Source organism: Antechinus flavipes, chromosome 4, assembly GCF_016432865.1.
Source record: "Antechinus flavipes isolate AdamAnt ecotype Samford, QLD, Australia chromosome 4, AdamAnt_v2, whole genome shotgun sequence".
Taxonomy (NCBI): Eukaryota; Metazoa; Chordata; class Mammalia; order Dasyuromorphia; family Dasyuridae; genus Antechinus; species Antechinus flavipes.
In genome coordinates, this window is record NC_067401.1 from 378843954 (window position 1) to 378862711 (window position 18758).

General features: G+C 33.7%; 1 protein-coding gene across 1 annotated transcript; it reads right to left on the bottom strand.

Moving 5' to 3' along the window:
• Positions 1 to 16979: 16979 nt before the first annotated feature.
• LOC127563353 (cilia- and flagella-associated protein 251-like) lies at positions 16980 to 17842 on the bottom strand (the record flags this gene model as incomplete). The annotated part of the gene is given in 4 exon segments (XM_051999758.1): positions 16980 to 17048; positions 17050 to 17186; positions 17361 to 17675; positions 17707 to 17842. Coding segments are annotated over 4 exon segments (657 nt in total), but the record flags the coding sequence as incomplete, so codon positions are not given.
• Positions 17843 to 18758: the final 916 nt, after the last annotated feature.

Genomic DNA, 18758 nt, shown 5'->3' on the forward strand with positions numbered 1-18758 from the left:
ATTATCAAATATCATCCCAAGGCAAATATTGTCACAAGTTCAAAAACAGGAAGATAATGGAGTTTATAAATCAAAGACTAGTACTCTTGAGGTCAATTCAGGGCAAAACTCCATGATATAACATTAAAGGGAAGACTAGTGAGCACCTAGAAAAGGAAGTATCAATCGCAAGGGAACATCATGACTTTATCAAAAATAGGTCACATCATATAAATTTCATTTCCTTTTTTTTAAAAACAGGATTATTCAAATGATAATTTAGAATGCTGTAGATAAATTTTACTTTTATTCTAAGAATTTGGCAAAGTCTCTCATATGGTTATAGGTTAGACAATAGTATGCTTAATATATAAATATAGAACTGACTGAATGACTGGACTCCAAAATGTGAACCAATAGTTTTATGCCAACTTGAAAGAAAGATCTTTCTTATGGAATGCCTCAAAGATAGATAGATAGGTAAATAGATAGGTACATAGGCAGGCAGGTAGGTAGATGGATAGATAGATAGATAGATAGATAGATAGATAGATAAATTTGGCTTTATTTTGGTTAACATTTTTGTCAATGGATAAAGGCATAGATGTTTTATGCAGATAACTCTCAGATCTATGATGACCTCAACTTCCAGTCTAACACTTCAAACTCTCTATTGGACACATTACACTAAAAGTCCCATAGAACCTTAAATTCAACATGTCCAAAACTTTGTTGTCTTCCTCCTCCACAAAACCCTCCCCTCTTTGTAATCCCCCTATTACTATGGAAGGAACCTCTAAACTGTTAGGCTTTTGAAGCCTTTTATAACAGGTTTTAAATACCATAGTGTGCTGAAAAATATTTAACAATTATCTTTCAAAAATCCACATATGACATAGTTTTAAATGTAATCTGAATTATTAATATTTTCTCCATTTTTTAAATCTAGAAAAGTAATCAACAAAACAATAAATCAAGCTCTTTAGGTTTGTAGCAGCTATTGATTACCAAGGTATAAATGTGTACATCGAAAATTAATTGTCTCTAGAACAACAGTGCCTGGCCCCCTCTTTGCCTGTCCAGTCTACCTACCTCTTATTCCCCTCTGGGTTCTCTAAAATCTATCTACACTTACCTCCTTGCTCCTCCTTGCAGAAGATACTTTACATCCAGAATCTATACACTTTCACTGACTGTTCCCATGTTTTCCTCATCTCCACTTCCTAGCTTCCCTGATGTACTTCAGATTTTAGTTAAAATCTCACCTTTTGCAAGAAACTTTTTTCTAATCCCTATTAATACTAGTACCTTGTTCCTGAAAATATGTACATATATGTGTATATATATGTGTTTGTATAAAATATATACATATGTATATACTTATGTAAAACATATGCATATTTTCAGGATGATATATATAAATATATATGAATAAAATGCATCTTGCCTTTATAAAAACACTAGGTCTAAATATAGATACAATCATTCGCTCACACATACAAACACACACACACGTTTTTATTTTGTCTCACATATTAGCTGACTTCTTTGAAAGTAGGAACAGTTTTTGCCTTTCTTTGTATTCCCAGTGATTAGCACAATATGCCGCATAGTAGGAAATTAATAAATGCTTGTTGAATTCACTAAATTAGATAAGTATATTTATCAACATTTTAGATGTCACAAATATGGAAGAAATTAGCCAAAACATGCTAAGATCATGATCCAAAAAAGCTTTTCAGAGTTTGGAAGGTTTGACAAAAATCTAACAATTGAATAACAGTTAAGCCCTATATTTCATTTTTAAAAAAATAACTTCTTAAGAACAGGATAAAGGAGACATGCTTAGAAAGTAATTTGTCTGAAAAAGATCTGGAGGTTTTAATGAACTATAAGTTCAATAGAATCTCATATTTTGGGTTTACTCAAAATGCTAATTGTGAGTTTAGAGTTCATGACAACAAGTTTAATGACCAGGAAATGCAGGAAGATGGACTGGAGCTAGAAAATAATAATTTTCTAGCTAGAAACGCCTCTGTTCTTTGTTCTAAAGAACTTGGAACCAAGGGCTGAGCATATCCTGCTGATAGTAAGAGCCCTCATTGCCAAAACTCTGAAGGTAATAAATGAGGTCACTTGCAAAGGAAAAAAAAAATCTAAGAAGCATCTTAGCATTTTTCCCCCCTCTTATAGCTATTATATGAATGGGGCAGCTGTTTTTCTCAAATGGCTATTAAAAAACTTTTGACTTTGAAGTAAAAGAGCACGTACAGCTCACTTTTCTCCTGAGGAAAAGATAGCCAAGGATTTCAGCTAAAACCTATGGCTGATAGGGTCTGGCAAAGACAATGCATGTCCAGTGGAGCAGCATCTGGCTAAAAGTATTCAGTTGAATGGTTCCTAGAGGAGACTACATGTCAATCAGAGACCATAGTGAATTCTTCCCAGTGGGAACAGAAGGTTGACACCACTAGAAGACATCAATGGCCCTGTTTCCAAATATGTTCCCTAGCTATGCAGGTTCCCTTCATATATACATTCATCCCATTTATGGTATGTAAATTTTAAGAGTGTTTCCCAAATTTACTGAGAAATGTTTTCCAATTGCATTTATTTTTTTAAAAAAATATTTTTCCTCAATTACATATTAAAACAATTTTAACATTAAAAAAAAAAACTTTGAGTTCCCAATTTTATCCCTTTGTCCTTCCCCTTAACCCCTTCCCTGAGATAGTATACAATCCAATATATGTTATACATAAGTAATAATATAAAAATTTCCATATTATTAATTTTGTACATGAAGGATTGAACAAAATTAAAAAAAATGAAAAACAATATGCTTCAATCTGTATTCAAGTATCAGTTCTTTATTTGGAAGTGAATATGATGTTTTTCATGAGTCCTTTAGAATTGTTTTGGATCATGCATTGCCGAGAATAACTAAGTCATTCACAATTCTTCATTGTACAGTATTGTTGTTTCTGTGTACAACTTTTTCCTGGTTTTACTCCCTTTATTTTGCATCAGTTCTTGTAAGTCTTTCCAGCTTTTTCTGAAATTGTCTTGTTTGTCATTTTGATAGCACAATATATATATATATAAAATATCACAGCTTATTTACCCCTTTTCTAATTGATGTGCATTATTTTTATTTTTTATTCTTAGCTACCACAAAAATATAACATATTCCTTATAATTTATTAAATTATTTTCCTTTGAACTTTTATTTAGTCCAATGAAATAATTTTTAAAATATCTCATTATAAAATGAAATAATATTTGCAAAAAGTAATTTTTAGCATAGTACCTGGTTCATAATATATTTCATAAATTTCTTTACCTTTCCTTCCTAATAGTGCCTTTTGGCTGAATATAAAAGGTAAAATATATTGGTGGAACTCTTCAGCTTTGGTTTTAGGGGATGTGAATACATAGAATATATTTTTAAAGCTAAATTATTTTAATATTTTTATTCTTAAAATTTATTTTATTTTAAATTTAAGAAATAAAACAAGCAATTCTTCAACATAATACTAAAATGGGGAAATGATGATTGCCCACGAAACTGCACATCTCTTGTGTGCAATTTGCTATTTCTTTCAAATATATAATAAAGTTATTTGATTTCTTTTTTCCCCCTTTTTTCTTCCCTTCCCATTCCTAACCTAGAAATGGCTTCCATAAGATACAAATGTACATGTATGCATGTTTTGTGTATATATGTAAATACATATATGTACATATAAAATAATTTTATGCACACTTCTACTTATCAGTTTTTTTCTCTGGATATATATCTTTCATATATCCTTTATATTTAACTTTGATATTTATAATAGTCAAAAAACTTAGTCACTCGAAGTTGTTCTTAAAACAATATTTCTCTTTCTGTATATAATGTTCTCTTGGTTCTGCTCATTTTACTCTTCATTAATTCATACAAGTCTATTCATGTTTTTTCCTAAAATCATGACGTTCATAATTTCTTATACCACAGTAGTATCCCATTGCAATCACATACCACTTGTTTAACCATTCCTTACAAAGTATCTTTAACATGAAATAATCTTATTTCCTACAAGTTAACCAAGGTGGCATTAATATACTAGATAATATCCAGAGGAAATCAACTAAAATGAAGTATATTATGCCATTGTTTGTGGGGATAAGTAGAAGGAACTGAAATTATCTATAATGGAGAAGCAGAGTTAGCTCATCAGTATTTGAAGAATTGCAATATAAAAGACGAATGAGGCTTGTTTGACCTAAGAGGACAATGAAGAAAAATGAAAAAGATTTAATTTTGTGCCAAGGAAAAAAGCTTCCTAATAATTAGAGCTATCCCAAAGTGGAGTGAGCTTGGGAGGGGAGTAGGAGCCTCCCTCCCTGGAAGTCTTTAAGCAAAGGCTAAATGATCACTTTCTGGGTATGTTACAAAGGGTATTCTTTACACTGGAAATGACAGAAAAGCAATGGCTCACGTGGACTTTATACCTCGATAAACAAAGCTATAGTAAGAAGACTGAGCAGCCTTTAATAATCCTCTGACCCAACTAAATTACATCCTTGGATCATAAAAAGTGGCAGCTGTGATTGCTGAGCCTTGGTCAGGCTTGAAAGGCTTGAAAGATCATGGAGGAAGAAGATCACATGTTCCAATTTTTTTTTAAAAATGAAGAAAGAACAATCTGTAGACCAGTGAGTTTAACTCCTATTAATGTAAAGATTCTAGAATAAACCATTAAGGTGGTTGACAAGCATCTAGAAAGGGAATTTGTGACACCACACATATAAACATATAAATACATTTATACACATATATGTGTATACACACATACATAGATACATAATCATTTCCTCAAGAACAGGTTATTCTAGACTCATCTCATTTCTTTCATTTATTTATTTATTTATTTTGGTACAGGATTCCTAAATTAATAGGTAAGATAAATGCTATGGACATAGTTTTTTTTAAGGTGGAACACACATTTCGGTAAAATGTCTCTCTTATTGTCATCCCTCATCTGGTAACTTGCCCATTCCTCACTTGTATTAGCAGGCTAATTCCCCAGAAGACAACTAACTACAACTTTAAAAATTCTAGCCCCTAAGGGGCTGCTACTGCTCTTAGTATTCTAGGGGAAACACTAAGAGACTAGATTTCCTGTTACTGTAACTTATGAGCCCCCCTTACTGTTTCCCATTGATAATCAGCTAGCATCCACATTTATATTTTAGTAAAGGGAATTTACTAAGAAAATAATGTGAGAACAATTGGCACAAACAAGATGAGACATCTATGTCAGGAAAACTTGAGTTCAAATTTAGCCTCAGACATTAACTAGCTGTGCACCTCTGACAGATCACTTAATCCTCTCTAACTCAGTCTTCTCATCTGCAACATAGGGTTGATGGTAGAACTTACCTTCTAAGGTTATTAAAGGATGAAGCAAATGCTTTGCAATATCAATGCTATCATTGTTATTGATAATAATATCATGCTATTATGTTATGAACATAATATAATCTAATTACATAATATATTGTCACGTAATTATATACTATTGTACATAATGTTAAATAATTATAATAATAAATATGATGATGACTCTATTACAAAATATTTCCCTGAAACCCAGAATCTCTTCTCCTTTTCCACACACAAAATCCCTGGAAAAATCAGAACAAAATTTATAGTGAAATGGTAGTGCAATAAACTTATGGAGAAGGCATATGACAAAAAAGTACTTTATAATTTCTGGTTGCTTTAAGTTCTTTTCACCCTTTGTAGAGTTTTCATGAGATATAACTGACTTCTGGGCTCTGAAAGTTGGGTCTTTGTAGGATCTATAACCATCATCTTTTTATATTATGAGAGATCATGACTTCTGAGGCTGTTACCATCTCTGGTTGTATTTCCATATGTGTTTGATATTGTCTTTACTATTCTGATGACCATTGCTATTGTCTTCTCTGGCTTTTGCTACCAACTCTGGTCTCTGGAGCTGGAGGGAATGAGAGAAAAGGAGAAAGATATGCTTTCCTATCCCCTGTAAGTGATACTCTCTCAAAAACCTAGCTAGAGATTCTCAACTACTGGATTAGGCTGCTGAAGGATTTTGCTATTCAGAACTTATTCTTACAGACAGAATGAGAGGCCCATTCATGAGACAGCAGATAATAAACTATTGTTTTTGTGACATCATTTGTTTTTATCTAAAGATCAAATTGGTTGAGAACTTTTTCACACCTAACATATAGTTTTAATTATTTAATTTATTGGAATTTTCAGAGTGTTCTCTCAATACTTTAATTGAGACAGGAGTATAAATCCCTCTTATACCATGAAAAAGATTTTAAGAAATATTATTATAATCAGATGTATTCAGTTATGGTTGGCTAGACAGATTCAAAGAGTGATTGTTAATAGTTTGATGTTACTGTAGTATCCCCTAGAGATTTCATACAAAAATCTGTCCTTGGCCCTGTCCTATTTAATATTTTGGTCAATGACTTAGATAACCTCATGGATGGCATGCAGATTATACAAAGCTGAGAAGGTTACCTAAAACCTTGGATGACAAAATCAGGATACAAAAGAACTCTTATAGGCTAGAGCACTGGCATAGTAATAAATGTAAAACCTTGCACTTCAGTACAAAAAAAATCAATATCTCAATTAGAGGATCAGAGGTATGGACAGAGAGCCATGGTTGTAAGAGTGATCCAGGGGCTTTAGTGGACTTAAAACTCAATATGAGTCAGAAGGGTGATTTAGCAGCCAAAAAAGCTATTGGGATCTTGCACTGCATTAAATAGGACATAGCTTTCCAGAAAAGGGGGATGACAGTACTTCCATAGTGTGGCTTCAACATCTTTCAGCTAATACTGTGTTCAAGCTCAATGATCACCAGTGTCTCCTTCAAGTCTTGCTTCTATGCTGCCATTGCTCAAAACATTTTGGCAAAAACATTCAGAACCCAAAGCACATTTATTAAAACTTATTCAGTTATAGCAATATTGCATATCTTGATGGTACATTTTATTTTTGAAAATAATTATATATAATTTAGAGTCAAGGTTGTTAATAAAATGGAATATTGGGGCAGCTAGGTGCTGCAGTAGATAGAGTATCAGCCCTGAAGTCAAGAGGCTCTGAGTTCAAATCTGACCTCAGACACATAATACTTCCTAGCTATGTGACCCTGGGCAAGTCACTTAATCCCAATCGCCTCAGCAAAAAATAAATAAAATAAAATAAATAAAAATGGATTATCACACCTTAATAATACAATTTTTGGTAAAAAAAAAAAAACAAATTTAGGAATTGGATTTTCACATATGGCTCTCAGACTAACTTTAAAAACAATTCCAACTGAGAATTCCCAAAATAATTCCCTTCATCTAAGTACTACATTCAGTTCTGGACACAACATAACATCTCTGGTGTCCAGAGGAGAGCAAACAGAATGATGAAGAAACCTGAATCCATGTTGAATCAAGATAATTTAAAGGAAGTGGACATGTTTAACCTGAACAATAGGGCACATGGTAATGATCAGTTTTTCCATTTCGACCCAAAGGTTAGAACCTGTTGTAGTGGGTGGAAGTTACAAAGAAACAACTTTAGACTTGATGTCAAGAAAAACTTCCTGACAGAGCTGTCCTAAAGTGGAATGGGCTGCCTTAAGAAGTAGTAGTTTTCTCTCTCCTAGGAAACCTTCAAACAAGGGATAGATGACCTTAAAAAAAATTCTTATGGATTCCTGAGTTACCTTGGCAGACTGCACATACTTATTTCAGTAGTTTGAGAAGCATGGCACATGAAAAAGGAATTTGAATTTAGAGAAAAAAGATTTGGGTTCAAATCCTATCATTTGGGAACATTTGGTAAGTCACTTAACTGATCTGTGTCTCAGTTTTCTTTTTTGTAAAATGAGATTGTTAAACTCAATGATCACCAATGTCTCCTCTGAGTCTTGGTTCTATGCCGCCATTTCTTAAAATGTTTTGATAAAAACATTCAGAACCCAAGGACTATTTTTTAAAATAATTTCTTCAGTGATAGCAACATTTCGTATTTTGATGTTGGATTTTTTTTGGGGAAATAATGAAATATCATTTGGAGTCAAGTCTTGTTAATAAAGTAGATAATCAGACTCAACAATAAAATTTTTGGTTAAAAACAAAGTTAGGAAATGGATTTTCATTTGTAGCTCTCATACTAGCTCTAAAGGCAATTCCAACTAAGAATTCCCAAAACAATTTTAAGCAAAGGATTCTCTGTTGGAATAAATAGTCTTTCAAGGTGGCTTTCTGGAAGGACCATGCTCATTAGGATGCATAAGTTCTGTTATGTTCTAAAAACAAAAAACAACAAACAAACAAACAAAAAACAACCTGGCTCAATACTTGGTAGTCATACCTTGAATACATCCAATATGTGTCTTCATTTGGGTTAATGAACTCCATAAATGCATCACCTCCCGTTGAAGCACTCTTTTTTACTTTTTTCCTTAATAGTATTTTATTTTTCCAAATGCATACAAAAAACATTCATTTCTGTAAGATTTAGTGTTCTAAATTTTTCTCCACCCTTTCCTTATCTCTCCCCTCCCCAAGACAGCAAGTAATTTGATATAATTTAAATATGTGCAATCCTTTTAAATATATTTCCATATTTGTTGTGTTGAAGCACTATTTTTTATTTGCCCTAAACTTTCTTTGCTCAAGATTCAAAATAAGTCTCTCGAAGGATTTTGGAATTTAGTGAAACATTGTTTTCACTTTATCTGTTGGAAACTTTTGAAGAATTGGGAAGTGTCCAGTGGATAGAGCACTAGCTCTGAATTTGTAGAAGCTGGATTCAATTCCTATACCTATTTTTTGCTGCCTATGTAACTTGGGAAAGTCACAATTTCCCTGAATCTCAATTTCCTTGTATATAAAAATGGTAGTTATCCCAGATGAGTTCCAAGGTCAATGTCAACTCTAGATCTACAATCCTATGAAAGGGCCAAAATCAGTTCTTCCGATGGAAGTTTGATGATTGCTAAGTTTATTATCTCAATTAATAATAATTTACACATGGACCCACACTTAACACCATATACCAAGATAAAATCAAAATGGGTCCATGATTTAGGCATAAAGAATGAGATCATAAATAAATTACAGGTACATAGGATAGTTTACCTCTCAGACTTGTGGAGGAGGAAGGAATTTGTGACCAAAGAAAAACTAGAGATCATTATTGATCACAAAATAGAAAATTTTGATTACATCAAAATTAAAAAGCGTTTGTACAAACAAAACTAACACAAACAACATTAGAAGCAATAAACTGGGAAAACATTTTTATGGTTAAAGGTTCTGATAAAGGCCTCATTTCCAAAATAGAGAATTGACTCTAATTTATAAGAAATCAAGCCATTCTCCAATTGATAAATGGTCAAAGGATATGAACAATTTTCAGATGATGAAACTGAAACTATTTCCACTCATATGAAAGAATGTTCCAAATCACTATTGATCAGAGAAATGCAAATTAAGACAACTCTGAGATACCACTACATACCTGTCAGATTGGCTAAGACGATAGGAAAAAATAATGATGGATGTTGGAGGGGATGCGGAAAAACTGGGGCAGTGATACATTGTCAGTGGAGTTGTGAGTGAATCCAACCATTCTGGAGAGCAATCTGGAATTTTGCCCAAAAAGTTATCAAACTATGCATACCCTTTGATCCAGCAGTGCTACTACTGGGCTTATATCCCAAAGAGATACTAAAGAAGGAAAAGTGAACTACATGTGCCAAAATGTTTGTTGCAGTCCTTTTTGTAATGTCTAGAAACTGGAAATTGAATGGATGTCCATCAATTGAAGAATGGTTGGGTAAATTGTGGTATATAAATGTTATGGAATATTATTGTTCTGTAAGAAATGACCAGCAGGATGAATACAGAGAAGCTTGGAGAGACTTACATGAAATGATGCTGAGTGAAATGAGCAGAACCAGGAGATCACTTCAACAACAATATGTATGAGGATGTATTCTGATGGAAGTGGATATCTTTGACAAAGAGAAGATCTAATTCAGTTCCAATTGATCAATGATGGAAAGAAGCAGCTACATCCAGAGAAGGAACACGGGGAAATGAGTGTAAACTGTTTGCATTTTTGTTTTTCTTCCCAGGTTATTTTTACCTTCTGAATCCAATTCTCCCTGTGCAACAAGAGAACTGTTTGGTTCTGCATACATATATTGTATCTAGGATATACTGCGACATATTTAAGCAGTGTATAGGACTGCTTGCCATCTAGGGGAGGGGGTGGAGGGAGGGAAAGGAAAAATCAGAACAGAAGTGAGTGCAAGGGATAATGTTGTAAAAAAAAAACAATTACATATGTTCTATCAATAAAAAGTTTAAAAAAGCATAAAAAATAAAAAATATAACAATTTATATTTGTATGCTCTACAATTTGCTAAGTACTTTACAAATATTATATCACTTTATCCTCACAACAAGACTAAAAAATAAGGGAACAATCTACAGATATTAATATAGATGAGAAAACTGAGGCTGAGAGAAATTAGATTATTTGCTCAAAGTTGCATAGCTAGTAAAAATCTGATATGGTTCTGGAACTCTGGTTTTCCCATCTCCAGGTCCAATGTTTGTCTAGGGGAAGATGATATGACGATAACTTATCATTTATTTTCTAACATTCACTGAGGTATGAAGATGAATCTGTGTTCTCCAAGGTTATGCCAGCTAGGAGGAAGCTCTGTCAGGTCATGTAAAGGTGAAAAAGCTTCACACACACACACACACACACACACACACACACACACACAACACACCCCTAGACAGTTTAGCTGCAGCAGTGAAACACCTGGGTGAAGAAATATGCAGTGTCATGTGCCAGGTATATCAAGTTTGTTACCTCTTTAATCATAGCTCCTTGGATAGAGACAGTATAATTTGAAAAGTGATTGCAATTTTAGTCTACGCTTGCACGAAAAACAAGAACTGCCATAATGGACATATGATCCCATCTAGAGATAGGCAGTCTTTCACAGTGGGATTGTGAAAGTATCTGTTCTAGACACTTATACATTGGTGGTGGAATTGTGGGATAGATCCAGCCATTCTGGAGAAAAATTTGGAAGTATGCTCAAAAAAGTTATCAAACTGTACATACCCTTTGATCCAGCAGTGTTTCTACTGGGCTTATATCTTTAAAAGATCTTAAAGGAGGGAAAGGGACCCACATGTGCAAAAATGTTTGTAGCGGCCCTTTTTGTAGTGGCAAGAAACTGGAAACTGAGTGGATGTCCATCAGTTGGAGAATGGCTGAATAAGTTATAGTATATGAATATTATGGAATATTATTGTTCTATAAGAAACAATCAGCAGGATGGTTTCAGAGAGGACTGGAGAGACTTACATGAACTGATGCAAAGTGAAATGAGCAGAACCAGGAGATCATTGTACACTGCAGCAGCAATATAATATGACAATTAATTCTGATGGATATGACTCTTTTCAACAATGAGCTGATTGATTCCAGTTCCAATGATCTTGTGATGAAGAGAGCCATTTACATCCAAAGAGAAAATTGTGGGAATTGTGTATCACAACATAATATTCTCACTCTTTTTGTTGTTGTTTGCTTGCATTTTTTTTACTCATTTTCTTTCCTTTTTGATTTGATTTTTCTTGTGCAGCAAGATAATTGTATACATATATTGGATTTAGATTTAACATGTTTTAACACGTATAACATATATTGGATTGTTTGCCATCTAGGGGAAGGGGTGGGGAGAAGGAGGTTATGCAAAGGTCAATGTTGAAAAATTGTTAATGCATATATTTTGAAAATAAAAAGTTTACAAAAAAAAGAAAGTATCTGCTCTATTTTCCAATCTCATGTGAAACATCACCTACAACCAGGCATTAAGCATCAGGAAGTTTTGAAAGCATTTAACAAAGACCTGGATCCAGAAGTTCTTCATGGTTAGCAGGAAGCATTCCAGCATGCAGAAAAATGGCAATGGCAATGCAAAGGCCCTATTAGAAACTGAATATACCAGAAACAGGTTTTAGACACAGGGCAACTGAGCTTAGTTACTAAAATGGAAGTACGAAGTGGAAGGAAACATTTTTAAAGCATTTACCATGTGCCAGGCACTATATTAAGAACTTTACAAATATAAATTCACTTGATCCTCACAGCAACTGTAGGAGGTAGGTGTCATTATTCTCATTTTACAATTGAGGAAACTGAGTCTGACTAAGTTAAGTGACTTGTCGCAAACTAATGAGCATCAGGCTGGATTTGAACTCAAGTCTTCCTGACTGCAGTCCCAGCTCTCTATTTAATATGCTCTCTGCTATCTCTTTAGGACTTGTCTCAGTGAACATGAAAGCAGTCTGGTCAAACCAAGATTTGAGATTACAGTAGCCAGACTAATAATGCTAAACATTCTAAATTGTAAATTTTTGGGTCTCAATATTTCCTTCACTTTGAAGCTATGCTAATTCCAGAGTCTAATATGAGGCTAGGTCTACACTGGAGATAGAATGATCTAAGTTTTGTTTTGTTTCCCCCCCAAAAAAATGAGATGAAGTGACTCATCCAGGGTCACACAGCTAGTAAGAATCAAGTGTTTTAGGTCACATTTGAAGTCAGGTCCACCTGATTCCAGAGCAGTGCTATCTGCCATCTAGCTACCCAAAGTGATCCAAGTTTGAAGGAAGCTGGTATAGCAACCCAGGTAAATAACTAATTATAGAAAGAGGAGGCAGTGAACTAAACTGGAAACATTAGAGTTGGTTTAGACTGAACTGGGGAAGGGGGATCTGAAGTTATAACAACTCAGGCATCAGTATCTGCATGAGCATTCTGAAGCAATTGATTTTAATGATGTTGTGGTCAAAGTTGGAAAAGTCTGATGAGCAATTCTTTCATTTCCCTTTTCAAATTCTTCTTATTCCTCTTGAATGAGAATATTTCTCTTATTCTCACATTACCTTTGACAAATAAAGCTCTTCCACTTTTCCCAATACTGACCTAGGATTCAAAACTTTTCATTTTTTCTATTCAGTATAATCAAAATTCCACTGATTATAAATAGACATAGCTCTCATTTTGTGACCTAAATAATGCTGTCTAAGAATGAATGATACTTGACCTTCATAACAGATAATACTGATAAGTCACAAAGAAAGACTAGAAACAGGTCTGCTGAAACCATTCATTCATCCATTCACCTTTTTATTCATCACTTACTAAGTATCCATATTGTACAATATATAGTTCTACACAGAGGAAAAAATTAACATTTCTTTTGAGACCAGATTCCTATCCTCAAGAAAATCACAGTCTGAAAGCAGGCCATAGGTACATAGATACATACAGAATCATTGCATAATAATTTTACAGCTGCAAGTGACCTCAAAGGCCATCTAATCCAACCCCTCATTTTACAGCTGACAAAACTTAGATACAAAAAGATGAATGGCTTTTCTAAGATCAAAGGTATGATTTGTAGCCAAGTCCTCTGACTTTAGCCACAATGTTCTTTCCAAAGTACCACACTGTATCCAACTCCATTTACATTCTGGAGAGTCATCATCATGTGGTGATTAAAGCACTGAAAATGCTGTCAAAAGATCCAGGTCTACCACTTACAAGCTGTCTGACATTGACCTAACTGAACCTAAGCTTTCTCATCTGCAAGATAATGGTAATCATCATCATTTATAGACTGCTTTAAGGTTTTCAAAGCATCTTACAAATATTACTCTTTTAAAATATCCTCACAATAACTCTGGGATGTAGGTGATAATATCTCAGTTTTATAGTTGAGGAAACTGAGACAGTAGTTAAATGATTTGCCCAGTGTCACACAGCTTACTAGCATAGCTGAGCCTGGAACTGGTCTCCTGACTCCCCAAGTCAGTAATATTTTACACCTACATTTGGAGTTTAGTCTGCCAAATTAAAGGACTTCAGAGGAAGGTACCCTCTTATCCCTTCTTTTTGCTAAAGAGAAGAATATTATAGTGTGGAAGGATTACTATATCTAGACTTAAATGACCTGGATTAAAATTACTACTCTGACACTTAACACCTATGTAATGTTGGGAAAATCACATAACCCCTATGAGACTTTTTTTTATATCTATAAAATGAGGAAATGAGACTATATGGACTCTGAGTAATTGGCCAAAACTAGATTTATCACATATTCCCAATTAAGAACATACTGCTGGATATAAAAAAAAATATATAGATAAACAGACAGTTTAAATAAATAAATAAGGTAGAAAAACAGGAAGTATTTACCAGTAAATATCAGCTTCATTCTGATACACCCTTTCCTAGTTGATGCATTTTGATTTATTTTGGTCTGTAAGAAGAAAAGAGTGGAGATGTTTGATGAATCATCCCACAGGGTCTGAGACTGGATTTGAACTCAGATCTTTTGGACTTCGTTAGAACTTAGGCACTAAATAAATAAGAGTTCTTACTTTTGCAAGGACTAAACCTGAATATAATGTTTTGGGTTTTTAATTAGAGAATGATAATGTTTTCTTCTTTTTTTTCTAATAATTTTCCTGTGATGTCCAGCATTTCACTAAGCTTTTTGCTGTAGGAACATTGGAGTGAGTCTCACATTACTCTTTCAATTCCTAATACCAGTTGCTTGTTGCTTTGGAATATTTTTTTAATACCAGTGGTGCTACATAGTGATTTATAATGAAACACCTTAATCTTACAATAATCTAAATGACCCAGATGGCAATAGGAAGACCTAGGATGGATAGATTCAGACTGTATCATGTTACCAATAAATACATGCATAGAAGTGACATAAAAAGACATTATTAAGGTTTATGTGACTTGAAAAAGACATAGGTTAATCATATACTAGATAGTCCAATAGCCTTAGTACAGGTTTACGCCATTCTTAAAAAAGCTTAAAACTGGCCTAAGACATTTGTGATACCTTGTATCTAGAGTGAAAGACAAAAGATAGAAACCAGAGCCACTGACATTGTTATGATAATAAACTGTAAAGAGAATCAGACAGTTGTCCATTCCACCACTTAGACACTGATTGCCCAGTGAATGATTCACATTCAAATCACAGATCCATTGGAAAACTACAGCCTTACTAGAGCAAACATCTATCTATCTACACTACTCCTTGATGACTTCCAATTGTCTTCACTTAAATTAGTGGTTCTCAGGACCTAGACTTCTAGAGACCATTATACTATCTCGGGAGAGTAAATCCACTCAGTTTTGGGACTATGACCCAGGAAAGAACTATGCTGTTGAGAGAATAAGTGAATGAGAAGAAACTCACCTGACCCACTATAATTAGTTAACTCCCTATCATGTTTCAGAGCCCATCCAAACATGAAAAAGTAATCAAATCATTTTGCTACCATTGTTATTGGAAAGAGAATGATAATTAACAGCTCTTATAATGTCTTGGATGCCTCATATTGCAACTCTATCCTGGTCATCTGAGTATGTGTTGTCCCCAATTAGAATGTAAATTCCTTGAGAGTAAGGAATGCCTTATTTTTTATCTCTATGTCCAGTGCTTTGCATAGTTTCTAGTACATGCATATATGAAATATTTAATAAATGCTTGTTCTTTTTCTTGTTTTTTCTTTCCTTCCTCTTTTCTTCCTTCTTTCTTTTCTTCCTTCATTTTCCCTGCTTTTTCCTTTCTTCTTTTCTTCCTTCCTTTAGTTCTTCTTTTCTTCCTTTTGAGAGATCATGATATTTCGGAGAGCTGAGTTCAAATCTTGATAATAATAATAATCTTGACTTTGTTATTGACTGCCTGTGTGATTTTGGTCAAGTCCCTTATCTCTTGGGTTCTCAGTTTCTTCATCTGTAAAATGAGGAAGTTGAACTAGATGATAGTTTTCTTCTAAATCTAAATCATTATCCTATAATTATGAGAAAATATAGGTAAGAAATGCATAAGACAAAAAGTATAAATGGGTTTTTGTTGGATGAATACCCATGTAAATAAAAATCACTATTCCCACACAATGTCAAAGAATGTTAGGTAATGTCTTCAGGGTACAATCTACAAGAGATTGCCAACTCTCTTCCTGGAGTCCGACATAAACCATAGCTTAGAGATGATTTTCCTTCAAGTCTGACCTGACACGTATCTACATTGAGGTTGATCTGACACTTTTTTGCTCACTCACACAGCCTTACAGATATTCTCATAGTTATGTACATCATTCTGGCATTTCACTACTCCACAAACCTCCTACAGAATTGAAGATGTCATTGTATACTCCTGAGACATTTCTAAAGAGTCATCTTTCATATTCAATGATATCTAATTTTTCCAGAGATCCTTGCTAGTAGTCTTTAGATATCTAAAAGGATTTCATAAATTATAGAAATGATCATTTCATCCAGCCACCTCATTTTATACATAATGAAACAAAAACCCTAATGGGAAATACAATTTCTTCAGGATTGTACACTAACAGATTTGCTCCTGGAACTCTGGTTTCCTGATCCCCCAAGTCAGCAATCTTTTACACATACATTTGGAGGTTAGTCTGTCATTAAATTAAGGAGTTTCAGAGAAAGGTCCCCTGTTATCCAGTTCTTCTTCTTCTTCTTCTTTCTTCTTCTTCTTCTTCTTCTTCTTCTTCTTCTTCTTCTTCTTCTTCTTCTTCTTCTTCTCTTCTTCTTCTTCTTCTTCTTCTTCTTCTTCTTCTTCTTTCTTCTTCTTTCTTCTTCTTCTTCTTTCTTCTTCTTCTTCTTCTTCTTCTTCTTCTTTCTTCTTCTTCTTCTTCTTCTTTCTTCTTCTTCTTCTTCTTCTTCTTCTTCTTCTTCCTTCTTTCTTCTTCTTTCTTCTTCTTCTTTCTTCTTCTTCTTCTTCTTCTTCTTTCTTCTTCTTCTTCTTCTTCTTCTTCTTCTTCTTCTTCTTCTTCTTCTTCTTCTCTTCTTCTTCTTCTTCTTCTTCTTCTTCTTCTTCTTCTTCTTCTTCTTCTTCTTCTTCTCTCTTCTTCTTCTTCTTCTTCTTCTTCTTCTTCTCTTCTTCTTCTTCTTTTCTTCTTCTTCTCTTCTTCTTCTTCTTCTTCTTCTTCTTCTTCTTCTTTCTTCTCTTCTTCTTCCTTCTTCTTCTTCTTCTTCTTCTTCCTTCTTCTTCTTCCTTCTTCTTCTTCTTTTCTTCTTCTTCTTCTTCTTCTTCTCTTCTTCTTCTTCTTCTTCTTCTCTTCTCTTCTTCTTCTTCTTCTTCTTCTTCTTCTTCTTCTTCTCTTCTTCTTCTTCTTCTTCCTTCTTTCTTCTTCTTCTTCTTCTTCTTCTTCTTCTTCTTCTTCTTCTTCTTCTTCTTCTTCTCTTCTTCTTCTTCTTCTTCTTCCTTCTTCTTCTTCTTCTTCTTCTTCTTCTTCTCTTCTTCTTCCTTCTTCTTCTTCTTCTTCTTCTTCTTCTTCTTCTTCTTCTTCTTCTTCTTCTTCTTCCTTCTTCTTCTTCTTCTTCTTCTTTTCTTCTTCTTCTTCTTCTTCTTCTTCTTCTTCTTCTTCTTCTTCTTCTTCTTCTTCTTCTTCTTCTTCTTCTTCTTCTTCTTCTTCTTCTTCTTCTTCTTCTTCTTCTTCTTCTTCTTCTTCTTCTTCTTCTTCTTCTTCTTCTTCTTCTTCTCTTCTTCTTCTTCTTCTTCTTCTCTTCTTCTTCTTCTTCTTCTTCTTCTTCTTCTTCTTCTTCTTCTTCTTCTTCTTCTTCTTCTTCTTCTTTCTTCTTCTTCTTCTTCTCTTCTTCTTCTTCTTCTTCTTCTTCTTCTTCTTCTTCTTCTTCTTCTTCTTCTTCTTCTTCTTCTCTTCTTCTTCTTCTTCTTCTTCTTCTTCTTCTTCTTCTTCTTCTTCTTTTTTTTCTTAGCACTATTCTGGATTTAAAGAGAAGAATATTATAGAGTATAAGGTTTACTGGATCTAGACTTAAAGTATCTGCATTCAAATTCTACTTCTGACACTTAATATCTATGTAATGTTGGGAAAATCACTTAACTCCTATGTGACTTAATTTCCCTAACTACAAAATGAGGAAGTTAGACTTTATGGACTCTGAAGTACTGGCCAGTTTCAGATCTATCATGTTTTTTCAGTTTAAAATATGCTGCTGGATAAACAAGCAAATAAACAGATAAAAAGATAGACTAAATAAATAAGGTAGAGAAACAGGAAGTATCTACAAGTAAGTATTAGCATCATTCTGATACATCCTTTCTTAGTTGATGCATTTTGATTTATTTTGGTCTGTAAGAAGAGAAGAGTGGAGATGTTTGATGAATCATCCCACAGGTTTTTTTTAACAGTAGAGCTGATGGCTTGAAGTTGCTTCCAAAGGAAATTCATTATGTATGCTGTGGTACAGAATGAGCTGAGTTAGTCCCGAGCCTCAAAGAATGTCATGTTCTTATGGTGATGAATAACTATTAATTGGTGATAATGGATGCTTTTTAAAAATTGGTGATGATGCATTTAGAAGCAAAAAAAGAAATCAGGATAAAATATTTGTGGGAGGCAGAGCTGATCTACACAAAATGAAGAAAACCAGAAAAAAAATAGTGATAGATATGGCTCAGGAATTTTTATCATTTTGATCAAAGTTTAAATAATACTCAATAGGGCATTAAAATCTCCAAAATTCTGTGATACTTCATTTTTTGATGAAATTTTTCAGGTCCTCTTCATGTTCCTCCTCTAGAATGAATAAC